At 44.9% G+C, this 27137-nt stretch overlaps 2 protein-coding genes across 2 annotated transcripts in view; both read right to left on the bottom strand.

Annotated features, from left to right (window-relative positions):
- The window catches only part of MARCH10 (membrane associated ring-CH-type finger 10), a 79503-nt gene that overhangs the window by 9925 nt on the left and 42441 nt on the right, over positions 1-27137 (bottom strand). The window contains exons 4-7 of the mRNA XM_003786214.1: positions 26541-26709; positions 19968-21378; positions 11665-11831; positions 9324-9433 (exon numbers count right to left, since the gene is read on the bottom strand). Coding sequence (XP_003786262.1) covers positions 9324-9433; positions 11665-11831; positions 19968-21378; positions 26541-26709 — 1857 coding nt within the window. The remainder of the gene's footprint in view (positions 1-9323; positions 9434-11664; positions 11832-19967; positions 21379-26540; positions 26710-27137) is intronic.
- Positions 6684-6911, bottom strand: LOC111724013 (cytochrome c oxidase subunit 6C-like). The gene has a single exon (XM_023511200.1). It carries the CDS (start codon positions 6909-6911, stop codon positions 6684-6686), a length of 228 nt encoding a protein of 75 aa, XP_023366968.1.

The raw sequence follows: 27137 nt of genomic DNA, 5'->3' as shown, positions 1-27137 counted from the left end.
TGCCCCAGGCAGAGTACAGTGGCATCATCACAGCTCACTGCAGCCCCAAACTCCTGGGCTTAAGCGAGCCTCCTGCCTCAGCCTCCTAAGTAGCTGGGACTATAGGTAGCTACCACAATGCCTCACTAGTTTTTCTATTTTGGGTAGAGATTGGGTCTCAGACCTGCTTAGGCTGATCTCCAACTCCTGACCTCCAACGATCCTTTTGCCTCGACCTCCCAGAGTGGTAGGATCACAGGCGTGAGCTACCACGTCTGTCATTTGTTTTTATTTTGTACACCACCTCTTGTACTTGTTGATGTTTCTGCTTTTTCTTAAGAGGTGGGTTGTGTTTGTTTTTCTCACTGGTGCTCAGAACAGGTGCTACACAGGGAGAATCCAGCTGTCGGGCTGGCCATGGTGCCTGTCTCAGCTCCTGCATCTGTGTTTCCAGGCCCCACTCTTGGGACCCTTCATAGATCTTCAGTAAATCAGCGATGCTGGTAACAACTCGTCCCCTCTGTAGGGGAAAGAGGGAAAGCTCCTTAAGCCTCCATCTGTCCTCATGGCAAATCCCCATGGAGGGTCAGCTTGGGGATTGGCCAGACAGTGCTCAGAAAGCCACCCAGACTTGGATGACTAAAATCCCAGCAGAGGGCACGCACTTTACATGCCCCAGGAAAGGTGGACCCGTGACTCTATGTGCCCAGGATAACGAGGGCTGGAGGGTAACATGGCTACCGGTTTGACCCAGTGACCACTTCAGCATCTGATCTTCCTTCCTCCTGCAGCAGCCCAGGCCCCTCCCTGGCCCATCTCCCTGTTGCCTCTGATCCAGGGCAGCTCAGGAAGCTGGCACAGAACACACCTCTCCGGGGCCAAACAGCCGCCAGAAAAGGCGCGGAAGCTGAGCAAGGATGGATGTGCTCTTCCTTCTGAATCAGGGCCAACTCCGGATCTTGGTGACAGCTGGCCCCAAAGTCACTGCTGCAGGCTTCTCCATTGTCCTACGGACCCACCTTTGAAGGCTCAAGTCCGCTGTCCTTAGTGGTTAGCCTCCTATGTTTAGCCTATGGTCATGTTTTCTGTGCTCTGCTGACCTTGGCCTAGAGTGGGCAGAGAGCAAGTTGTTCACCTTTTCTGTTTTAACTGCCTTCTTCTACCATCCCCAGGAGGTGGCACCTGCCGCCTCCTGTAAGGATGGTCTTGCCAGCCACCTCCTCTGGGAAGTCCTCCTAATGTGCCTCTGGCTCCTCCACCCCAACCCTGTTTGTTTCCTGAGCTGTGGCTTCCTCCTGTGAGCCACCCGGCTCCTCGCCAGCCAGCCTTTATGCTCAGAGACACTCTGCCACGTAATGGCGAATCAATCAGCTAGAAAATGGCTTGGAACTATCAGGTTTGTCAAAGCATTCAGGGAAATCATTTACTTTTTATGACTCAATAAGGCCCAGAGGCATGCAGATGGGAAAATATCCACTAATGTTTTCTGCAGATAATTTGAAAAGTCACTTCTAGCAGATTGTGTCTCTTCTCTAGTCTGTGGGAAGGAACCTGTCACGAGATGCCATAAATCTTGCTGGCTAGGCCTTTATGCGCGCCCTTTGCAGAACTTGTGATGCTGGGGCCACCAATCAGAGCAGGCGTGTGATAGTCAACTCCGAGCCATCCTTTATGCTCCTGAGCCACAAGTGGGAGGATTTGTTAACAGAAAGAGTTCCGCGGTGTTTGTTCGGCAGGGCCAAGCGAGCCAGGTTTGGAGTGTTATTTATTGGGGCTACTCTGACCCTCTCCTCCCTCTGCCCAGTTGCATCTCACTTTGACTCCCACACGGAGCTGCCTTTGTGCACTGACTGAAGGGGCAGGGGTGGTAGGAGGGCTGGGGACAGCAATGAAGGGGAAGGTGTGTGAAGCAGTGGACAAGGGCTCTGCAGAGCTCAGCTGCCTGCCAGCTGTTTTCCCTTCTCTTCTCCATCTTGTTAAGATTCAAATCCTTTCGGCCAAAAGATTTGCTGCTGATGGAAATTCTCAATATAATCCACCTGTAGAAGCCGACAGCCCAGCTGAACGTTTTATCAAGTCTTCATATATGTTCAAGAGATGCTCCCAGGTCTGAGGGTGATTAAGTGACTGTGTGTGTCCAAGGACATCTGTCCTTGGCTGAGATAGAGTGAGGCCAGGCTTGTGCTTCACAGTAATGACAGCCAGAGCCCTCTGAGACCCTTCTAGGTGGCAGAGCAAAGATGGCAGGAGTATGTCCATATGCTCAATGGGTCCGGGCCACTGGAGTTCATCTTACCTAGAAGGTGGGCAGCCAGGGGCCACTGAACACTGCAATTTGGGATAAAGAGTTTTAGCTCTGCAGGGCCATACTGACTTCATTTATAAACTGGGAGAAGTAACCTCTGTTCTGTCTCTTTTCCAGAGTGTTATGGCAAAATGAGTGGTATTTCATAAAACAAAAACATCCTACAAGAGGCAAGAGTTAAAGGGGCAGGATAGATAAATCAGGTATCAGATCCGTGAGGGCAAAGCCTGCGTCTGCCTTGCTTGTTCCTATATGCCTGGTACCTAGCCCAGTGCCTCATATATGTGCTTACCAAATAAATAAATGCGCAGATGAAACAATTTGAAAAAAATGTCAAATTTGGGATCTGACAGTGTGGGCCATTCAGGCACAATTTTGGTGCTCGTGGGTCTAACTTTAACACACATCAGAAATACTGAGAGGGCCTTTTAAAGCACAGCTGCTGGGCCCTGCTGCCTTTTTCCTCCCTGAGTTTCTGAATCAGTGGGTCCGGGGTAGGGCTCAAGAGCGTACACTTCTACCAGGTCCCAGGGTGATGCTCATGCTACCGTCTGAGGACCACCCATCTTTGAGAATCGCTGCTCTAAACAAGCAGCCAGCCAATAAGCCGAATCTGGCTTGAGGATGTGCGCTGGGTGGATGGAAGGAAGAAAAGAAGTCAGGAAGGAAGAACATGAACATCTTTAGTTTGGGGAGAACTGTCCATTTTGCTACAGTTGCCACCACTCCCACCTGCATGAGCCCTGGAAGATTCTAGTCATTTGTTACCTGCCTGGACATTATGCTATTTGAATGTATAACCTGTGACCTAAACTTAAACTCATTTTCTCCTGGCCATTTGGGAGCAAGGAATATTATCTGGATCTCTGCGCGTAACTCTCCAGTTCTTCCTTCTACTCAAAAATCGAGGACCCAGCTAGGATAACATATGTGTCCTACTTCCAGGTTAAAGCGAATGGTCACAGAAGGTTATGTGGCACTGCCCCACCGCAGTGCCACCAAACCTGGTAGTGGGTGCTGAATGCCTAGTGGCCTTAATGATCAGGTATCTTTGAGTAGGAGGGAAGGAGGGCCACACTGCTACAGGCCCTGACAGGCCTGAGATTAGACTACCAGGTGCCAGCGTCCCAGGTCCTAGGGACCCATAGCTGGTTTACTCTAATGGGTCACTCTCTAGAAAGCTGATCGAATTCAGCCGCATGAGACCTAGTAACAACCCAGAACCCCATGAGGCCCTTCCTGGAACCAGCAATGTCAGAGGGACAAAAGGATAGTTAGATTGCAACGTCCTGCTAGGCCCTGTGAGCGGCATTGTCCTGCTGGCATCAGAGGTGTAGAACCAAAGTAGGAAAACCAGCTCTGTTGTGAGCCCCTCGGCAGAGGGCATAAAAAGGGCATGCCTGGCCTGTGAGCAGGTTCCGATGAAGTGTCTGACTCAGATGCCTCAGACTTCACCCCAAGAGTGGTGGGTATAGGACCCACTCTTTTGCCTTCCTGCTCTTAAGCATGTCCCCTGCAGGACAGCTATCTCTGGTCCTGAGAATCTGGTGTCACGCCAGAACCCCTGCAGCTGTTCCTGCAGCTGTGTGCATGGCCCTTGCTTTGGTCTCACAGACCGTGGTTATAGCCAGGTCACCGTTGTCCCTGATGAAAGGTCTGTGGACTGAGGCCCCTCCAGCAGAGTGTCTGACGTTCAGCAGGCGCTCACTATGTGCTCTAAAAGCTTGTTGAACTTTTATGTGTATTTTGCCACTATTTAAAAAAAAAATTATGCCTGGCCCCATCCCAGGCCGATTAAATCAGAATCTCCAGGGTTAGGCCTAAGCATCAGCATTTTAATGGGGAGGGGGGAAAGACCTGCAGTTAAGTGTTCAAAGCTGTCATTTGGGCTGGTAACTTGTGTATGATTTTTGAGTGATTTTTATAATTAAAGAAAAGCAAAAAAAAAAAAAAAAGCCCCAAACAAGTGAGAAAAAGCGTAATAGCTAGTTAGCTGAGGTCAGGTGAGAGGCCGGCTGAGCTGGAGCCAGTTCCGGGCCTCTTTTGGCTTTGTGGATGTCTAGATTTGGCACCAGCTACCTCACTCCACAAAAAGGGATTCCATTTGCCAAGGGGTGACCAGCAGGAAACCAGAGGCCAGTGTCTGTTCTGCTGCTCTGCTGGGCATGTGTGACGGTGGCTGCCTTCCTCTTCCGAAGGCCACAGGCTGTTGGTAGCTCTCCCTTAGCTACAGCTCTCCCGACCCTGGTAAGAGTGCCGCCTCCTCCTCACTTCCAGCCGGGAGCCGCACTGCCAGTCTCAGATGCTTCCTCACCCCTTCTTGCTTTCTCTTGCTGCCCACATCCCCCCCACCCCATCATTCAGCTCTTCGTGCTCACCGCCTTTGAGCCTGTCGTCATCTCTTTCCTGCCCCCAGCTGACACAGTTACCCGCACAGTTCTTTCTAGAATGTGCTTGCTACCATTACCTCAACTGGACACATCTGAGGGAAGGATGCAGTGAGGCCACGGGTATGGGGGATGACCCTGTGGGGACGGTTGGCTGTATTTGTTCAGTGATGGACTTTAGCCTGGTCCCTGGAGCACTTGGTGGCCTCACCTGAGTGCCGGAAAGATTGGGCATCTCTGTGGCCCTAATGTGGCGGTTCTCATTGACCGACCCAGACAGGGTGTCTACCGGGCGATGTACTCAGGTCTTGTCTTACCTCTAACCCTGTGAGGACCCACTTGCTACAGATGAGAGAATCGAGGTCTAGGGAGTTTATGTCATTTTCCCCAAGGCCACAGAGCAACTCGGGGGGGGGGGGAGAATAGGGGTTGAGCTCACATCTTAATTGAAACTGGTCTTCTCAGTGGGACAGGCTGTCTCAGGCTATATGAGAGCAAACATTTTAGTACAAATAGACCAATTTGCTGTTATTGGGTCAATTCTACAAATACCACTGGTAAACAAACATTATTTGGTGACAGCAACTTGGCAGAGGGAGAACACGGAAAGGCTTAGGACCAAAAGGTGTCTTTGCTGGAATGTCTATTCCTCCTACACTGGTGATTCTGACTTCTGTGACATCTGCAGATCATTCTGGCAGTATGACGAGTAACCCAGTCTCCTGGGGACATGATCTCAGATAGTCCTGTGTACACCCTGGCTGGCACTCTAACCTCAGGCTCTCAGAGGACCTGGTTCCTTTTCATATTTTGACTCTAATATATTCAAGAGTCCAAGAATGTGAGTTGCTCTATTTCTCATCTGAGATCTCAGTGCCTGGCAATTATGACTGAGTGACGTGAGACCTTCAGGCTGCAAAATGCTGAATTCATTTCTCAAGAAATCCTCTTTTCCCCTCGTCTCTCTTTCCTTCTACCTTCTTTTCCTTCCTCCCTCTCACTTCTTTCCTTCCTTTTTTTTTTTTTTTTTTTTTGAGACAGAGTCTCAATTGGTCACGTTTGGTAGAGTGCTCTGGCATCTTAGCTCACAGCAACCTCAAACTCTTGGGTTCAAGTGATCCTCTTGCCAAGTAGCTGGGACTATAGGTGCCTGCCACAGTGCCCAGCTATTTATTAGATATGGGGTCTCACTCTGGCTCAGGCTGGTCTCAAACCTGTGAGCTTAGGCAGTCTGCCTGCCTCGGCCTTCCAAGTGCTGGGATTACAGGCATGAGCCACTGCACCTGGCCCCTTCCTTTCTTTTTTGACACAGAGTCTTACTACGTTGCCTAGGATGACCTCAAACTCTTGGGTGCCACAATCCTCCTGCCGGAGCCTCCCAAGAAGCTAGGCCTACAGGCTCATGCTACCAGGCCCAGTTCAGTTTTAGTGGTTTCTATGGTGATATCTTCAAGCTCTGAGATTCTTCCTTCGGATGTGTCCAGTCTGCTAATAAACCCAGCAAAGGCATTCTCTATTTCTATTACAGTGTTTGGATCCCAAGTATTTCTTTTCATTTCTTTTTTTTTTTTCTGTACACTATTGATTGGAAATTAATTGTTTTTCTTTTTTCTCTTTGATTAGAGATGGAATCCTGCTATGTTCCCAAGCCTAGACTTGAACTCCTGAGCTCAAGTGATACTCCCACCACAGCTTCCCGAGTAGCTGGGACTTCAGGCATATGTCACTGTGCTTGGCTCTAGTATTTCTTTTCTTTCTTACATCCATCTCTCTGCTTACTTTGCCCATTTGTTGCTGCATTCTGTCTACTTTATCCATTAGAGCTCTTAGCATAATATTCGTAGTTGTTTTAAATTCCTGGCATGATAATTCTAACACCCCTGCCACATCTGAATCTGTTTTTTTTAAATTTATTAATAGTTTATTTATCACTCATATTCATAGCTCAGGAACACAGGTCAGTGACAAATGTCTATGTAAATCAGCCCAAAGAAATTCTTTATATTTCAAAATTATTTTACGCTCTGAAAGATACCAGCCTTCCTCATCTCCTCAAAATCTTTCATAGAATCATAATTTCTGTAGAAATCTGCATATGCCTTCTTTCTTGGTTCAGCCACAGCAAACTTATAGAAAACTGCAACCCCCAGGGATACAACAAATGCTCCAACAATATGAATCTGCAGGCGCCTGGCCAAGAGGCCACGCATCTGAGGTTTGGCCAAAGCACTGGAAGCCATGGTAGTTACTGTCCTTGATGGGTTGCCAACCTCAACGTGTCCTTCCTGGCTCCTGAATCAGTTTTTTGATGCTCTCTCCATCTCTTCAAACTGTGTTTTTTGCCTTTTAGTGTGCCTTGTAATTTTTGGTTTGATAGCCAGACATCATGTACTGGGTAAAAGAAATGGCTATAAATAGGCTTTCAGCAATGTGGTGGTAAGGTGTGGGGAGGAGGGAAGGATTCCATAGTCCCCTGAGTGGCCTCAGTCTTAGTGAGCCTGTGCCTCTGGACGTGAACTTCCCAAGTGCTTCTCAGCCCCTCTTAGGTTGGCTAGAGGCACTGGGGTTGAGTATTTCTCTTTTTCCAGATAGGTTTGGCTCTGATAAAACCCGAAAAGGTTAGGCTCTGGTTAAATAGTTTCTTCTGAGGACAGACTTTATTAAAAAGAACAGAATGCTCTGATGTATAACAAAAAATCCTTATCCCTTCCTCTGCCAGCAGCATGAAAGGTTTTTCTCTGATATTTACCGTAAGAATCTGGTTGAGCTCCTGGAGGTAAAACTTACAAAGATGTGGGGACACCCTTATGCCTGGGTCTCCCTGGAGTTTTTGACTCTCGGATTTGACTACGCTGAGCCTCTGGCAATTCATTAATTATGGTTTAGGTCTCCCTTCCCCGCACTGTTCCCACAGTGGATTCTGCTTACCAGTCTCTGCTCCGGTTAGCTATGATTCTCTCTATCCGTCCATCTGTCTCTCTTTAGGAGCAGAAGTTTGCCCTGTGACCTCACTTCTCTTATAGATTTAAGAAGAGTTATTGATTTTGCAATTTGTTCAGAGTTTTACTTATTGTTAGGATAATGCCATCCAAGCTCCTTACACGCCGGCCTGGAAAGCATATTAGGTCTTTAAAATTCAGTGTGTACTTAATATAAAATTAGGTGACATTTTACTTTCTCTTATGTTTGATACTGCATCTTTGAAATTCATTGTGTATTTAACACTTATAGCACATGCTGATTAGAACAAGCCACCTGCTTAGTAGCCACATGAGGCTTCTGGCTTCTATCTTGGTATAGTATAGTAGAAGATCCTTTGCCTGAGAATTGGGCATCACCGTAGCATCTGAGGTTAACTAAATTTTTCATAGTATTAGAAATACAACCAAATGCTTCAGGAGAGTTAATACATTAGGTGTTAAAAAGTACAGGCCAGGCCAGTGGCTCACACCTGTAATCCTAGCACTTTGACAGGCTGAGGCAGGCAGACAGCTTGAGCTCAGGAGTTCAAGAGCAGCCTAAGCAAGAGATCTTGTCTCTACTAAAAAATATAGAAAAGCTAGCTGGGCCTCGTGGTGAGCGCTTGTAGTCCCAGCTACACAGGAGGCTGAGGCAAGAGGATCACTTGAATCCAAGAGTCTGAGGTTGCTGTGAGCTATGATACCATAGTACTCTAGGGTGACAGACAGTAACCAGATTAAAACTATTTAATCAGACTTTGTGACAGAGTGTCTCAAAAATTTTTTTTAAAAATTTAAAAAAACAGGGCCAGGTGCCTTGGCTCATACCTGTAATCCTAGCAGTCTAGGACACCAAGGTGGGTGGATTGCCTGAGCTCAGGAGTTTGGGACCAGCCTGAGCAAGAGTGAGATCCCATCTCTAAAAATAAAATAGCCGGGCATTGTGGCCAGCGCCTGTAATCCCAGCTACTTGGGAGGCTGAGGCAAGAGGATCACTTGAGTCCAAGAGTTAGAGGTTGTTGTGAGCTATAATGCCATGGTACTCTTCCAAAGGTGACAAAATCAGACTGTCTCAAAAAAAAAAAAAAAGAAAAATACACAGTAGGCATTTTGCTATGTGTTTATTAATCTTAGGTAATGCAGGTCCTTCTTACTCCAGAGTTACCTGATGTTTAAATTGGGGATAATTACTTACCAGACCCTGAATTTTTTTTCTCTTATGGTTATTAAACTTAAATTAAAAATTACCTACAGGGTACAATGTAAACTACTTGGGTAATGAGTAGACCAAAAGTCCAGACCCCACCACTGTAATACAATATGAACTTGTAATAGAATCCAACTTGTACTCCCTAAATCTATTAAGATAAAATAAAAATAAACGTAAATTACTTCGCCAAATTTGGGTGTGGAGCTTATAAGACTTTTTGCTATTTCTATGTCCAATTGGCCACTGCATCTTCCTGTGTTTGTCCCTGAAAGCAGAGGACAACCCAGGACCACCAAGACTACAATGTTCCAAGTCATGAATTAGTGACAGACCTTCTCAAGGAGAGACACATAGACATTCTCAGACTCACACAACACACAGACCTTCTACACTCCTTAGATAGGGACAGTGAGCGTCTACCTGCCCTCTGCCTTTAACCAGCTTTAGCCTGTGGAGGCAGAGTGGGGTCCACGGCTCCCTACCTGGGATTGCTGATGCTTCTGGTAGAAGTCAGTCATGTTAAAGTCGTCCAGGTCGATCAGCAGGCTTTGTTTACACATCTCACAGGTCTTCACGGTGCCAAGATCTGCTCCTTAAATTAGATAAAGAATTATGTGGTACATAGGACCAGGAGTCTGTTTGTGTTGGCATTTTAAACAGGTGATATTTTGAAAGTAAATTTGTGTGTGTTATGAATTCTGAGCTTCAGTGAGTGACCTTCATTTAAAGTTAGGCTTCCTCTGTAGAAAATGACCTTGAATCTGAGAACTACAAAATTTCCTTGGCAATCATTTATTATGCAAGCTTCACAGAAGTGAAATTCCCGTGACTTTTAAATAACAGATCTTGCTTTCTATTTAAATATAAATGTGATGGTTCATAAAATTGAAATCGCTACACAGGGGCTAAGAATCTGTAACACAGGTGTGACAGAAAGTGTGAATACTAGTCCTATTCTTTTTTCTTATAAACCTAATACAGGCCTAAGTAAATAAATTAGCAAGGGCCAAATATGTGGCAGAAGTTATTCTCCATCAGTGGCACCAAAAACCTGCCTTTACTCCCACCCAGATGACAGTCCCACCCAGGGAAAGGGAGCCAGGTGCCATGTGTGGGGACTGGTTACAGGAGCATCTGAGGCCAGAGCTCAGCCTCACTTGGAGAAATAGGAGAAGGCTTCCTTTGTTGCTATTTTTATAAAACCATGCAGTTACATCAGCATTTTTCCTCCACTTATTCTATTCCCTCACTGCAAAGTGGAAGATGCAGAACTGTGGCTGTTCTGTTGGAGCGAACACCCTGCCATCCCTTTTGTCCCTTGGTGGCTGCATTTTAGCTAATAACGTCCTAGCGTTCACTTGCTAGTTACCTGTGTCTATTAGGTAAAGACAGGGCTTGTGCAGCTTTATACCTCAGTTCTACTTCACCACTGGGGACAGAAAACAGTAAATTGTAATAAAGACTTTCAAAGGGCAAGGATAGACGGCGATCTCTAATCTGCATTTTGTCTGCTTGGTTTTTCTTTCTTTAGGCATCATTCAGTGATGCTTTAGGCAACTGAATGTCCCTCATCTCTGGAAGTCTAAGCCTGGCGAACATCCCTAAATTAACATTGGCATTTATGGGCAGTTAGCAGCATCATCATGATGTTCCGTGGGTACATTTTCTATGCTAGATGTTTAATTGGCCCAAATTTCCAGGAGGATAAAGCATTGTCCTTTGTTCTCTGAAGGACTGAGTACTTCCCTGGGTAGGTGGACGTGCATGTAAGCATCTAGATTGGTGGCCTTATATTTCTCATGCTAGGGAAGATGCAAAATGGAAAAGAGCTTCGGAGACGAGAGCGTTAATAGGATTATCCACGCCCTCCTCATACTCTGATTAAATGGTGCGCTGTCCTTGGTGAGCAGACACAGAACATCCCATGGGGACAGAAAAGCTCCAGGTGTCCCAGGTGGCCCGGAATAGGGATAACAGGACTTGGAGCAGGACATGGAAGAGGAGAGAAATAGAATCTGGCCATGGGGTAAAATGTTTTCACAGAGGTGCGTCTGAAAGGCTTAGCAGCTATTTTCTGATCAAGTTGCTCTTGGCATTGATGTTCCGTGTGTTTTGTTAAAGTTGCTCTCATTCCTAACGCCACGTTTTAAAGAAACCTTCCGTTCTCTGCCAAGAACTACAGCCGCCCGACTGATGTGGCTGTATTTGGGTTATAACCTCCCCAGGGAGCTGAGAAGGGGCTGCACACCCAGTTAGAAGATCTGTCAGGGAGCTGTCAAAATCAGCACCTGGAAATATCTTTATCTAACACGGTTCTAGAAAATCAGATGGGTGTTCTTTTCTTACCTCTACTGAAAAAAGAGCAGCCTTGCTTAGTTTCTGTGGTGATACCCATTCCCCTCCCCAAATAAAAGAGAGTGGAGTTGTGTGAGCTGGGGTGGGGTGGGGTGGGGGGGTCTCTGAATTATTTAAATAATTTTTGTGGGGTGTGTATGTGCTAAGCTTCCATCACCGACTCATTTCTTCTGGTTCCTTCCTCCTGGGAGGTGATCTGAGCATCTCTGCTCAGGCCTCAAGCAGGAGTGGGATTCAATGGCATCTATTTCCGGGATTCTTCTCTCAGACTTGGAAAAAAAAATTCATTTCCCTCCCATCACTTGAAGATAGCGTTTATGAGCAAGAACCCTGAGCTCAGCCACGTGTCCCTGAGTTACTGTGCTGCGGGGGAGAGTGAGCGGATGACAGGGCTCCGAGGCCCCCACTGTGGTGTCTCATATTAATTATACGCCATGGCACGTTTGCTGCGCTTCCTCTCCCGCCTACCTGATGTTATTTTCACTTTCAGCCACTTTTTCAGGCACTCTTGATGAACAAACTTCAGGCTTCCCACACAGCCGCAGGGCTCCAGGAGGGGGTTGCTTGGGGAACCCCCGGCTATCTGACAGATGCGACACAAGTCTCCTTCCTCCTCGGAGTCCTCCTCCAGGAGACTAAATAGAAAACAAGCTCTCGTGACCAGGAGTCTACACGTTTGTAGTTTTCACAAATACTAGTTCCCAGGGCACTAAAAGGAAGTGGGAGCTATCCCGGGGCTCCCCCAGGCCCCACGGTCCCCACCGAGTGGCCTCATGATAGATGTGTGAATTCTTGTTTTATATCAGGCTCCTTTGCAGCTGTTGGTATGTGTGTGCTGATCTGGGGGACCAGTGCTGCCACCACAAATCAAGAGGAGGAAGAAAAGTCTCCAAAGGGAACCGGGGTAGAGGCTGGGCTCCCCCTTCCTGTCACAGCCACTGATACTGGCCTGTGGTATACTGGTGAGCACAGGGGCTTCCTGGTCAGGGGCCTGAGTTTGAAGCCTGCTTCTTAAACCTGTGAGCCATGTGACCTTGGACAAGTTTCTTAATCTTCCTGGGACCCCGTTTCCTCATCTGTAAAATGAGGGTCCTGGTGAGAACATCACTGCCACCTACTTCACAGAATCGGGGGTAGACCAGATGTGTAAGGATGGTAAACATGGTTTGCAAACTGTAAAGTGCAACCAGTACTTGCACCGAGTCCACTCGGTAGATGTTGGTTCAGATGAATGATGAACCAACAAACCTGGACACAAACTCACTGAGAACAGAACACTTGTCAGCAAAGGGTGTCAATATTCCAGAATGTAAACTGCTAGAATCTGATGACGACAAGAATTAATGAAAACGTAAGCAAAGACGCGTGCATCTAATATAAGGTGAGGGAGGAGTAGCTGGTTAATGTTCACGGTGGGAGAGGTTGAGAACCCTATGGCTACTTTTTTCATTAGAATTTTTTTCCCTGGAGGGACTGGGTGCTGTCTGATTAAGGAAAGGAAACTGACGGGAGACTAAAATCAAAGGAAAGGAAGACATGAACATTACTGTGGATATAGGAATACAGGCGGTATTTCTGGCCAGGCCCTGTGGCTCACGCCTATAATCCCAGCACTCTGGGAAGCTAAGGTGGGCAGATAGCTTGAGCTTAGGAGTTCGACATCAGCCTGAGCAAGATCGAGACCCTGTCTCTACTAAAAATAGAAAAAACTAGCCAGGTATAGTGGCAGGTGCCTGTAGTCCCATCGGGAGGCAGAGGCCGCTCAAGCCCAAGAGCTTGAGGTTACTGTGACACCACGACTCTGTCTCAAAAACAAAAGAAAGAAAGAAATACATGCTTGGTCTCTTGACAAAACTTTTCATCTAGGGTGGTGCCTGTGGCTCAAAGGAGTAGGGTACTGGCCCCATATACTGGAGGTGGCGGGTTCAAACCCAGCCCCAGCCAAAAACTGCAAAAAAAAAAACAACTTTTCCCCTAATAAAGGGGAAGAAAAGGGCCCTTCCCTCACAGAAATTCAATGAGAAGGAGCAGAATTATAATTTTCCATTGTGGATATTCTGAATAATTTAGAAATATTTTCAATATGGAGGTTTCAACAAATTTCAATATATTTTCCATGTTCCCGTAAGTAATCTGGGAGAATGAGTACACAGTGCAGTAAATGCCCCAGTGGATGAAGGTAAACTTGATCTTGCAAGTTTGAGAAGGGAGGTGAAAAATTGGCAGAAGACTTTTAATTCAGGTAAGTGCCAAGTGGTGCTTTGGGAAGTAAGTGATCTATCTAAATCAGCGGTTTCCAAACCAAAATAATGGTCATCAGGTTTACCTGTAGGAACTTTGTAAGCAGGCTTCCATCCTTAGGGATTCTAGTTTAGTACCTGGGGCCTAGGAATCTGCATGTTATAATGGTCAGCCTGGTCTGAATACCACTGATCTCAACAGTAGGATCAAGGTGAGCTTTTTATCGTTAATAAATACTTGATTCCTGGCTCAGCGCCTGTAGCTCAGTGGCTAGGGAGCCAGCCACAAACACCGGAGCTGGTGGGTTCGAACCTAGCCTGCGCCTGCCAAACAACAATGACAACTACAACAGGAGAGGAAAAATCACAGCCCAACCTCAGATGTGCTCACGGAGTGGGCCCCTGAGGAGAAAGGGCAGCCCCAGAGATACTCCAGCCCTGGGCTACACCCGAGATGGGCACTTATGAAGGTAACTAGTCTAGACTGCATCAGCACAGTGAAGCTAGCCCTGTCCCCCCCTTCAGCTATCTGGGCAGTGACAATGCCTCTCCCCAGGTGAGAGCTTTGCAGCTGAAGCTAAACAAAGGGGACTCTTCATGAAGGCCAAAGTTTTAAAAAAGTTCATTGTTATTTTCCATTTACACAAAACTTCCCATTTAAGGAAGCGATCTCAGAGGAAGCAAGGCACTCCAATGCTGGGGACAGTTGGAAGGTCAGTTCCCCCCTCTCTACCGAACCGAACCGCCCATTCATTCCTTCATCAAAGACTGGGACTGCCTGTCACATGTGGAAACCAACAGTGTGAATGAGAGGGGACAAGAAAGAGAAGCTGACTGACTCTAGAGGAAATACCAATAATTCAGGAAATGGAGGAGATCACTCTCAGGAAAATTCCAGAGAATATTGCCAGCTGTCACGTAAAAGGAACAACCAGAGGGAAGACGAGGATTTCTGGGTTAATTTAAGGAGTGTGATTAACCAAAACTTCAAGATGTAACAATATTAAAGGATAAAATATAATCAGGGCTAGAAAGTCTAAAGCTATAAACTGATCAACCCTCCAGGGAGAGATCAGTCATTCTTACAAGTACTAAGGAGAATGGGAGAGTCCAGATCACAGGGGGAGAGTTTAATAAACGTCTTCCAGAAATTGACAAATTCAATAGAAAAGAATAAAGTATAAAGGATTTTAATACATATTTTTTATGTATCTGTGCCAACAAAGAGAGACTAGAGAATATATAACCTTTTCCAGTGCCATAGCATATTTATAAATACGGAATATGTACTGGGGTACAAAATAATACATGTCACATTTTCTGAAATCACAATGCAATTAAATTTGGATGGGCAATAAACATTTTTAAAAGCAGTATGATAAAGCGAGACTTACAATAACAAATTTGTAAAAACTCACAGATCTATAATAAGTAAAAATGTATCACTGATGCAATATTTCAGGCAGATTAATGGAACAGACATAAAAGTCCAAAAACAGAATGATAAGGATAGTGTGTGCCAAAGGCCGCTTTTTTTTTTTTTGAGTCTCAGTTTGTTGCCCTTGGTAGAGTTGGTAGAGTGCTGTGGCATCATAGCTCACGGCAACCTCAAGACTCTTGTGCACAAGCCATTGTCTTACCTCAGCCTCCCAAGTAGTTGGGACTGCAGGCGCCCGCCACAACACCCAGCTATTTTTTTTTAGAGATGGGTTCTTGCTCTTGCTCAGATTTGTCTCAAACCCATGAGCTCAAGCAATCCACCTGCCTCAGCCTCCCAGGGTGCTAGGATTACAGGCATGAACCACCATGCCCGGCTTGCATTTCAAATTAGTAAGGAAAGGATATACTAATTGTGGGACAACTGGGTAAATATTTGGAAAAAAAGATCTTAGAACCCCACTCCATGCATATTCATATTCCATATGAATTTAAGTGTGGCTACCACATAGTAACTGCTTCCAGTGTGCTATGTACTCTATAACACATACACATTTAAAACTTCATTTAATGTTCACTGTCCTTTGAGGAGTATACATTGTTATTTCTATATTCTGGATGGGAAAACAGATTTTTAGAAATGAAGGAACGTGCCTAGAATCACAGAGCTAATAGTCGATAACCAAAAGACAATGAAGCTCATGTTTTTAACGTCTCTGACGTGTAAAATGAGAACACAACAACAATACTACAAGAAAATAATTATGGACATGTGTGTGAGCATTAGAGTTTCTAATCATGGCGCCAAATGCAAAAGCCAACACTGCCAGATTTGACTGCAAATGATCTTAAAGTTGTACTATGTCAAAAACATCGTATACTTAAAATATAAAGTGAAGAGAACGGGAACAGTGTCTGCACAAAAGTTGACAAAGAATTTATATAGATTTTATAAAAGGAGTGTTTATATATTCTAGTAGATAAAAAACAATACCAACATCCCAATAGAAGAACGGACACAGGACACGGTCAGGCAATTACAAATGAGGAAAGGCAGATTAATGATAAATGGAACAAGTTCAGAGTTTACTTACTCTGCTAATAAGCACAAAATTTACAAATTAAACGAAGATAATTTTGGGCTAATCATTTGGCAAACATTAAAAAGAATGGAAATCCCTGGACTTGGCAAGCATGTGGAGAAAGAGGACTCTCATAAAATAGTGATGAGATTGCTGTGTAGAACTTTCCCGCAGAGCGATTTGGCAATATACATTAAGAGCCTTAACAATGTTCATTCCCTTTCATCCACAATTATACATTTAAGAAGTTATTCTAATTAAGTCTGAATATGTTAAAAAATGATCAAATTATAACAGTAAGTAGCCCTCAAGAATTTCTATAACTATGTAAATTAAGGAGAGTATCAAAAAGTATAGGGTTTGGAAAGAAAGAATTCACATTCACAGTTGAAATGAATTTCTACAAAGAAAACCATGAATGAACTACAGACAGAATATAGGAATTAATAAGGTTTAGCAAAATTACAGATAAAAACATATAGCAAATTGGATTTCTGTACATCAGCAACTAAGAGTTAGACTTTAAATTGTTTCGGTTGTAAACAACAACAAATAAAAGAGCCACGGGACTTTTATCAAACAACAGACTTTCATGAAGAAGATCACAAAATTATACTGAAAGGCATTAAAGAAGACACAAGAAATAAACCATGCTTATCAAAGAAGGATTTCAAAGATGGCAATTCTCCCAGAATAATCTATAGATTTGATGTAATTCCAATAGAACCCTCAACAAGCAGATTCTTTTTTTTGAGACAGAGTCTCATTATGTCACCCTCAGTAGAGTGCTGTGGCGTCACAGCTCACAGCAACCACAAACTCTTGGGCTTAGGTGATTCTCTTGCCTCAGCCTCCCAAGTAGCTGGGATTATAGGTGCCCACCACAATGCCCAGCTATATATTGTTTTTTCCAGCTATATTTTGTTGCAGTTGTTTAGCTGGCCCAGGCCTGGTTTGAACCTGCTACCCTCGGTGTATGTGGCTGGCACTGTAACCACTGTGCTGCGGGTGCTGAGCCAGGAAAGGATTTCTTAAGACAAGATACAAATCAAAATCCATAAGGATGGACGGACATATTTGACTGCATTAAAATTAGGAATCTAGGCTCCGCGTCTGTAGCACAGTGGTTATGGCACCAGCCACATACACCAAAGTTGGTAGGTTTGAACCTGGCCTGGGCCAGCTGATCAACAATGACAACTGCAGCAAAAAATAGCTGGGTATTGTGGTGGGTGCCTATCGTCCCAGCTGCTTGGGGAGCTGAGGCAAGGGAATCGCTTGAACCCATTGAAGTTGCTGGGAGCAGTGACGCCATGGCACTCTACTGAGGGCAACATGGCGAGACTCGTCTCAAAATAAATAAATAAATAAAATAAATTTGCATTATTTAGTACAGTGGAAGATTTGTTCCCTGCCAGCCCAGCAATTCTACCCCAGACAAATATTCCAGAGAACTCCCATGTGCACCAGGAGACAAGTTCACACCATGCAGTTTGCAGGAAATAATACATGACCTCAGTGTCTGTCCACAGGAGAATGGCTAGATTGTGGTAGATTCAAACAACAGAAAGAATACTGTGTAGTGGTGAAAAGGGATAAACTAAAGCCAAATATATCAACCAGGACGCATCTCACTAATGATGTAAGAAGAAAAAGCAAGTCGTGGAAGACTAGAGATTCCATTTCTACAGTGTCCAAAAATAATACTAACATTTCCAAAGAGTTCAAAAATACACACCATGTGTTGTTTAGAAACACATAGATACATATGGTAAAAGCCCAAAGTAAAACCAAGACTTCAAGACACAGCAAAACAGGCCAGGCGTGGTGGCTCGCGCCTGTAATCCTAGCACTCTGGGAGACTGCGGCAGGAGGATCCCGTGAGCTCAGGAGTTTGAGACCAGCCTGAGCTGAGAGTGAGACCTCATGTCCCGACTAAAAATAGAAAAATTAGCCAAGTGTCGTGGCAGAGGCTGAGGTAGGAGGATTAGTGGAGACCAGGAGCTTGAGATTGCAGTGAGCTATGATGTTACCACTGACAGGGTCGAGAGAGTAAGACTGTGTCTCAAATCAACAGTGACAAACAGAACCCACAAGAAATCAAAAAGGAAAGGATGATAAAGGCAGTGGAGGAATGGTGCGGGGGTTGGAGGGAAGGGGACGGGTTGGTTAGGGGCTCAGAGGGCTCCAGAGCATCAGGAATGTTCCATCAGCTGGAGGCAGGCACAGGGACGTCTGGGTACGTGTGTGTGTCTAAAATTCTCTGAAGCAGTGATTTTCAACTGGTGTGCCGAAAAAATTTTTAAGGATTAGTTAAATTATTTTCGAAAGTTCAAAGCACAGTAAGTATATTCTCTTTTTTTTACTTCTTTTTTTTTGATCAACGTAAGTGTGCCGTGAAAGTTTAACTATAGACAAGTTGAAGTATGCTGTGAAATAAAAAAGGTTGAAAAACAGTGCTATAAAGTATACATATGTTATATACTTACTTGTACATATTAAAGTAACTAACTGAGGGGAAATTTTTAAAAAGTATATGTGACATCGGGAAAAGGGTTGAAATATTAAACTAAGGCATATGATAGAACAACACAAACCAGCGTTTCCTAAAAATCGCCTTTATATGCAAAGATAAAAGACTGGAAACAAAGTTTTTAACAGTGCTTATCCTAGGAAGATGTGGGGTTACAGATGGTTTTTCTTTTAAGTCTATATTTAAAACATTTCCAAAAACGAGCAATTTTAAAATAAAAAAGCATAAAGTTTATTACACACTGAAAAATTAGTGTCTAAGTACCCAAATAATAACTATTGAAGGCAAGACTGTGCCTAAAAGCAGATGCATTTTAAAAGAAGTTATTTTTAGCTCAAAGGCATCATTTTGGGATAGTAGAAGTCCAGACTTCTAACAAGTAGGTCTGAAGCTATATTTTGGGGTGGGTGAGGTTGAGGGCGGTGAGGAGGTCTCTTGGCCCTTAATCACGGATCAGTCTTCGGGTAGCCTATTTAACATGGAACAGAAAAGGTACGGCTCACCAGAAAGTTACCGCATTACTGGAGTTGGATAAAAGGCATATAGGAATATGTATGGGTTCTGTGTCCCATTTCCCTTTCCTTTATACATTACTAATTCACCGACATGGAAGTTTCTCACAAATGAATATCAACAGGATAATTGACGGCCCAAAGGAGCCACACTAACAACATGCACGGAGGGCTCAGATTCCAAGAATCAATTTCCACATCCGTAAGCCAAGATCAGGGCATGGTAAACACCTATCATCCACGGCGTGGTAGAATCCTGACATGGTATTTAATGATGGCTTTTAAAAAGTATCAAATTTCATAGCTGTGAAATATCCCCAAATCATCTCACAAGAAAGGAAAGATCAAAGAAAAGGGCGATTCAGAAAAGATCTTATTTCTCTCTCTCTCGTGCATGAAAAGGAGCGCATAAAATGGAAACAGTGGTTACCCCAGCGCAGCCCTTCAGAGAACTGAAGTAACCATGGTAACTGGGAACCAGTCTTTCGGTTTGTAAGTTTCGAATTCTAGAACTGTTGGTTAGATTTGGGATAAGTCACGTGAGGTAGAGCTGTGAACTTCAAGTGCCAAATGGTTCTTTCTCTGGGGAGATAGTGACCTTTTCCTAAAAAAATCTTGGTTCCTAATTGCTGGAAAGGAGAGTAAGCCCCGGGTCGCAGTCAGAAACCCTGTGCCTTGCAAACCTGCCTTTCCAAAAGCTATGGTATTCAAGAAAAACACTTGAATGCGGGGAACACTGAAGAAATTGAGCACGAACCCCAAACTTTTCTTGATATGTATGTATGTTGTAAAAACAACAAAAACGAAGAAAATTTTCTCAGAATAAGCAACCATTTGAAAAGTCGAAGAACGGCCTATTTGTGATTTAAAATTCCCGTGACTCTCTAATGAAAGCAGTGCTTATTCAGCATTGGAAAGATTGGAGGGGGGGGATATATTTATACATATAATTAGGAAAATTCCTCACCTTTCTTGCAATTTCTTAAGTTTCACAGGGTCTGTCTTTATCTTAGTGGTCTCTTGTCCATCTGGGTAACCAAAGGATGCCATTATGTTCTCATGATCATTTTGATTTGGGAAATCTGACACGGCAAAGAAAGTAAATGGTATATTTTCTTGCAGGGACCCAGGCACATGAAAATGGGCTTGTATGCTCATTCCTGGTGGAGAGGAGTTGGAAGAATTCACTAAGGACAAGCTGCTTTGTGGAGTTAGTAAAAAGTCATCTGGGTATAGCGGAGCCCTCTGAAGTCGGCTTCTTAAAGTAATGTCTTCTGCTCCCCTGACATCAAATTCAGGTGTACTATTTACTGGAAAATAATTGTGGTTTTCAGTATTGGCAAGTGAATTCCTGTTTCTAATGGGGGAAAGTGGTCGGCGAATATTAAACCTTGGGTTTCCCTCTGAGTCTGAGCTATGAACCAAAGTCGATGACATTGACAAGTCTCCTGGAATATCATTTCTCAGAGGAACATGTGTTAATGACACAGGAGTGTTAAATGAATTCATGGATGATCTTGGAGCTATTGGTCTACTAGAAAGAAAGCAGTCAAGAGAATTTCTAGAACTGTTTAAATAGTCTTGCCAATCTCTTTCATAATCATGGGCACCAGCCCTATCTTCCATAGAAATACAATCACTAGATAGATTCTCAGCATTGAGACCATCATCTTGTCTGGGTTTGGATTGGGGGTCCCATGAAGGAAGAGTCTTATTTTCACTGCCGCTGCTGTCGTTCTCTTTAGCAGACTCCCTGTGAAGCAGCTCGGAGTCTTGGAACAACTTTTGCCCGACAGAAGGCGGCTTTGTCACTGGCTCTGTGGCATTGCCTATTCTTAATGAACCATTATTGGGCTCACATCTTCTTAGAGAATTATCTCTGCCATTTTTTTCAGCACTTTCTTCAAAAGTTTTATTTTTGGCCTGAGTGGCTGATGTCCCCCCAAATCTACTTCTTACAGGATTGGAAGGAGAGTGGGGTGACTGCATGCCAACCACCAGCAGCTCTTCTTCCAAGTGGGTTTCCTCTTCAGTGTCATAATTTTCTCTCCCAGGGTTTAATGATAACACGGAATAAAAATCTTCATCTCTGAACCTAAACGGTGCCCTTCTTGGCCCTCCCACGGTGGTGGGTGTGAGTGGTGGCCCCAAGGACTTGCTTAGCACTTGAGGACTATTTATTCCTTGGAAGGCCTGGGACAGGGCAGCATGTGTCTCGCTCTGGGAAAGAGGACTCAGGTCTTTTTTACTGGCTCTCTCAGGAGGGTTGTCAGTCATCATCAGCTGTGAGGATGGGACTAAGTTTCTTCTCTCTCGAGGTGGCCTCTTCAGCTTAGTGTCACCTGTCCACATGGGTCCTTCTTGTTGAACTACTGGATCTGCGTTGAGAAAAGACAAATGTATCATTCTATTAATAGTGCCCGTGGATGAAAGGCCTCTAGCACCAAGGATGAGAGTGGATGAAAGGCAGCAACCAAGCCTGGACAAGATAGTGTGTAGGGCCAAGGGGCTGGAGTGCCACAAGGGGTAGAGGACAGTAGGCTTTGTTTTACTGCTTCTGAATTCTCCTTGGTACACCCGTGGAGCTCGGGCTGGCTCTGGGGAAATGGGGTGACCCTGAGGATACAGATACATACCAAAGAAGCCTTGGGAAGACTGGCCCAGCTCTAGCCAGTCAGGGCTGATGATGGGTAAACCTCTTACTAAGTACTGGTTTTCATTCCCTATTTATTGAAAAGGAAAACCAGCACTCTGGGAATGACTTCTACAAAAACCACCAGTCTTTTCTCGTCCAGACTCTTCCAGCATACAGTGTCCTGCTTCCCACACAGCTTTACAAAAACTGAAGAGCAGTACTATCTTGGCAGTTTGGGAGGAAGGCTCTAGAAGTGGGTGCCAGGCACACTGATGGATCTGGTTTATGCTGTTTAGTGCAAATAAAAATGATAAATCTTTCATATAATCATCTCCTCTCTGTCCCTAGCCCCAGGTCAATTTATAACCCCTGGCTATCTTAGAATCCCTACTTCCACACCCCTTTTGAGTCTAAGTGTAAGGAGCTGGAGAGAGGAGAGAGAGACAAAGTTCCTGAGTAGGGATTTTTGTCAGGGAAATCACTCGCAGTGCCTTAGGGCAGTGTTTTTCAACCCTTTTTATCCCACAGCCCACTTGAACCGATAGTTAAACTTCCACAACACAGTTACATTATGTTGATCAAAAAAAAAAGAGAAAGACAAAGAATATACTTACTGTGCTTTGAACTACTTTTATTAATAGTTAATGATCTTTAAAATTTTTTGCAGCACACCTAAGACCCACTCACGGCACACCTGTTGAAAATCTCTGCCTTAGAGAAATAACAAATAAACACTACTTACACAGAGTGGGTCAGGACCATGCTATTCACATGTCTCTCTCTCTTTCACATACCCCCAAGACTCAGAACCCTATGAAACTGGCACCACAATCACCCCACACTATATGAGGGCTCCAAGGCTTAGGGAGCTTACATTACCAGCCCACGATCATGCTTCCAGTAAGTGATGGACTGGATATTGAACCTCAGCCTGCCTGATACCAGGGTTTATGATCTTAACTACTACCTTGGGTGATCCCTTAAGAAACTGCCTGGCCTTCCAATTTCCTCATGAAAATATAGACCCATTGCACTCATGGTGACATGTGTGCTGCTGAGAGGTCTTTCCCCATCGATGTGCGTAGAAACCGTAAGTACTTCCCTGGTTCCATTTACCTTTTACATCCTGACATCAGCCTCCCCCCCACCTTTACCCCTCTCTCTGCTATTCTGTGGGATCTGACGGGGTCCTTACCATTTTGTTTCTGTAGCAGGTCACCCTGTGGAGTGGACAGGCCTCCACAGGCCCAGGAAGGTTGTGTGATAACAGCTTTGACTGGAGAAATGCAAATCCTCAGAGCAACCGGCTTAGCTGAGGTCCAAGTCAATACTGACTCAGTTAATTGAGGCGCCTCACAGGGGAGAGGCAGCTTGAGTCTCTAATGTCCTAATACTCTGTAAGCTTCTTTTATTGTTAACGGCATGGGACACTCAGCGACACAGTGTGAATCTTTACTCATCAGCTCTTCTAGAAATCAGTTAAGCTCTCCTTTCAGGCCCTTATGGGTTTCATAAACCCCAGCTAGAGATGTATCAGCAATTCAAGGATGCTCTGGGCATCTGGCTATGTGGATGCCCTCCCCAGGCTGGGCTGACCACATTGGGGGGGACAAATGCTTCTACATAACCACATAACCAACTGAATCCTCCTGATAACTTTTTTTTTCTTTTAGTAAAAAGGTGATATATAGAGGAGTCAGAAGTATAGGCTCTGGTTGATTATTTTGTTTTGAATTTGATGAAGTTTCCTTCCCTGAACACACAACCTGCTAGAGACCGGGCAGCTGTGCCCTCTGCCCCGAGCAGTTGCAGCTCAACCTTCTGACCAGGTAAGGGGAAAACACCCAATGGGCAAAACAATCAGCTAGGGTGGCTTCTGAAAAACAGAAACTGGAAAATCAACAGGAACCATAAGCTCATTTCACAGAAGCCACTGAGGCATCACAGGGAGACACCGGCCCTGGGGCAGGAGAAGTCTCAGGTTACTTACAGCTCCTGCAGATCCCTGAAACATGTCAGAGAAGGCACCTTTGCCCTTCCCTGTCACCACAACGGTCTTCCTCCTTAAAAATCCAGAGCTTCTCCGAGGTGTGTGCGCACAAGCTTGCGTGCTTCCCCTAGAGGTGGCAGACTGTGCCATTCTATATTTATGCTACTTTAACCCTATTTTTTATGTCTATCAAATAGAGAGCAGATTTCAGTAGCTCTAGGGCTGGGAATAAACACTCAAATTGGTACGCCAGGGATGTGCTATTCATAGACCAGGCCCTGCAGATGCTGTGAAAGCTTCTCTGGGGCCCTGTGGGCTCCTGCCGTGAGCAGCCTGCCTGCCATCTCCAGGAGCTCGGGTCGGGAAGACAGAACGAGCCCCTGTCTGCCCGAGACTTTGCCTTTAGCCTGGACTTCCTCATGTGCTTGGCCCATGGCTTCCTACATTCTGACAGCCATGTACTCTTAATTTTTTCCCTCTGGTTATAAAAGTGGTTTATGATCATTGGAGAAAATCTGGAAACTGAGGAAGAAGATGGGGAAAAAAATTAAAATCACCCATAACCCAAAACTCAATGACCTAGCCTTGCTGCTGCTCTGGGTTTCAGGCCCGGGTGGCAGGCTTGGAACTACCTCATGCCATTAATTTATTCTTTAAGTCCATGATATCAATTATAGTATAAATGTCTATCTAATTTTTTTTAAACTCTTTCCCCACTGAGCATATATGTTGTTCTGAGGTTTCTGCTGTCGTGGTTTATACTTCGATACCCTTGTTCCTGGATCTTTGATGACGGATCTCCTTAGAATAGATCCAGGGAGGTGGAACTGCTAGGTCAAAGGCATGAGCTTTATAAAGGCTTTGACACATGTTGCCAAATGACCTTCTAGAGGGTTGGTACCAAATTACCCTACAGGCAGGACATGAAGACATCTTTCTAACAGCTGTTTTGCTAGCAACCCATGTCAGTAACTGTGACACAACGGTGCCCAGGAATATCAGTTGTTAGCTTCCCTGCTATTATTTTTAAAACCTCAACCAGATTAGCAGCCCAAATTAATCTCATGTAAATTTACATTTCTTATTGACTGAGGTTGAACTTTAAAAAAAGGGTTTCTTAGCCACCTGTATTTATTCTGTGAAATTGTCTGCTATGCCCTTTCCCGTTTTATTTTTCTGTTAAGTATTTGTGTTTTTCTTATTGATTTGCAAGAGCTTTCTGTATTTTATCTCTGTCACATTTGCTTCAAATCTCTCCCTGATACAATTCCAATATCTGGCTCCTACTTGAATTTATGCAATTTACTGTGGGAGAAAAGGAACTAAAAGGAGACTAGTGAGGAGATAATTGAGGAAGATAAGGACCCCTGGGTATAACAGAAAATTGGGACAAATTCTCAGTGGATCACAGGATGATGGGACATGTCTCCTGGGTACAGATGGAGGATTTAGGAGCGCCATGGGTCCAGGAATGTTTCACCTTTCAAATAATATTCAACACTTCACTGAGGAAAGCTGGGGTGGTGGCAGAAGAGTAGTTCAGTGCCTACCGTGTGGATCTGTTCTGTGCCAGGGACTGGTCTATATTTTACTTATAACAATGCAACAAGGTCCATTTCATTACTCATGTTTTAAGATAAGGGAACTGTAACCCAGGTGTCTACTTGAGCACCCATGACCCCACTGCTGACAGATAGAGCAGGAGCTAGAACCAAGGTGTGCCTGAGCTCATGCCTGTTCCAACAGGACCCCCTGTGGAAGTCTCTGACTACAGACTCACTTATGCCCTAAGTACCTTTAATTTTAAGCCATCCAAATACCACCACGTTCTTCTATGTGTATATATATGCATATATACGTGTATATATATATATATATATATATTTTTTTTTTTTTGTTTTTCTTTTTTTTGAGACAGAGTCTCACTCTGTTGCCCTGGTTAGAGTGCTGGGGCATCATAGCTCATAGCAACCTCAAACTCTTGGGCTCAAGCAATCCTCTTGCCTCAGCCTCCCGAGTAGCTGGGACTACAGGCACCCATTACAACACTTGGGTAGTTTTTCTATTTTTAAGTAGAGACGGGATCTCACTCTTGCTCAGGCTGGTCTCCAGCGCCTGAGCTCAAGCAATCCACCTGCCTTGGCCTCCCACGGTGCTAGGATTACAGGTGTTACCACGGCACCCGGCTGTGTTACATATGTGTCCACCACAGTATATATCACAATTAAAAATAAGGGCTACTCTGTTCACTTAGGGTTATGCTCTGTGTTTCTATAAGGGACGAACAGGTCTGTGGCAAGGTTGGCTGTGAAGTGTCACTTTCCTTGTGTCCCGAGGGGGTTGTCTCCCAAACTAGTGTTTTGAAATAAAGCACATATGCGTTCTCATGTTATTTCTTGCACATCACAAACTTGCTGCCGTGAGTGTCTGGATCACAAGGGAGATCTCTGTGGGAGGTGAGCAGTCTGCCACCCACAGACACCCTTCCTCCCCTCCTGGGGGGGTGTGAGTGGGAACTGTGGCCAGATGAGACATCCCCAGAGCTGCAGACTGCTGACTGATTCTCCACCTTCCCCTCCCCAGCCCCCTGCCTCCCACCACCCAAATGCCCTCTCTGGAAGCCACATGGCTGGCATCCACTCAAAACCATGCACAGTTATACTCGTGGACTAATGGGAGAGAAAAAGAAGAGATAAACTCCTCCCACTCCCTTTTCTTTCCCAGCAGCCTCTCTCAGAGGAACAAACTCCCTAGGTCAACTAGTTTGCTTTTAAAACCTTTCAAGTGGTTCCTTTTAAGGCACACCCTTCTTCACTTCAAGGCACAAGTATCTAAAGATCATAAAGAATTCACCAAGTAACAGCACAAAGCAGTCCTGCCCTCTGAGCACCAGGGGACACAGCCACAGTCCTTACCTGCTCCCCTGAGAGCTGGCGCCTTTGCCGGCAACTGTGGTTTCTGTCTGCTTTTGTCCCCAGACGCTCTTGGGCTGTGCAATTCTGGGCTGATTGTCAGTCTCTCTAGGTTTGGCCTCCTCTTCTTTGACAAAATCTTTGGTGCCTGGGCTGCTGAAAGGGGCAAAATCTTTTCAATAATTAATTTCTTACAGGGAAATATCTTCCACATAAAGAAAGGGTGAAGGGCCCAACAATCGGGGTAGGGCAGCGCTGTCAAGAGAGTGGACCAAGAGGAGAGGGAAGAGCTGGAACTGAAACCCGGCTCCGCTCCTGTGGAGCCTGGGCAGATCACTTCACCTCTCCAAACCTCAGTTTCCCCACCTGTTATGTGGATATAAAAATACCTGCTTCACAAGGCTGTTACCGTGAGCATCATGACACCTGCAATGCAGAGTCCATAGGGATCTTTCCTTCTGCTAAGAATTTTCTAGCTTCTGATTCATAGGTGTTGGAACGGACCTTCTAGTAACTCAAGAGCCTTCCACAGTGGGACACACTGCTCCCCAGCTGCTCACCTAGGTTTGTACCTGCCTTATTTATCTCCTCGGGTTGTTT

This window comes from Otolemur garnettii, unplaced genomic scaffold (assembly GCF_000181295.1).
Source record: "Otolemur garnettii isolate 467f Iridium unplaced genomic scaffold, OtoGar3 scaffold00018, whole genome shotgun sequence".
In the NCBI taxonomy this organism is placed as follows: domain Eukaryota; kingdom Metazoa; phylum Chordata; class Mammalia; order Primates; family Galagidae; genus Otolemur; species Otolemur garnettii.
This window is presented reverse-complemented; position numbering and strand designations above follow the sequence as displayed.

Bases quoted from the DNA above. Each gene is read 5' to 3' on its own strand.
- LOC111724013 (XM_023511200.1), bottom strand. From the start codon at position 6,911: ATGGCTTCCAGTGCTTTGGCCAAACCTCAGATGCGTGGCCTCTTGGCC.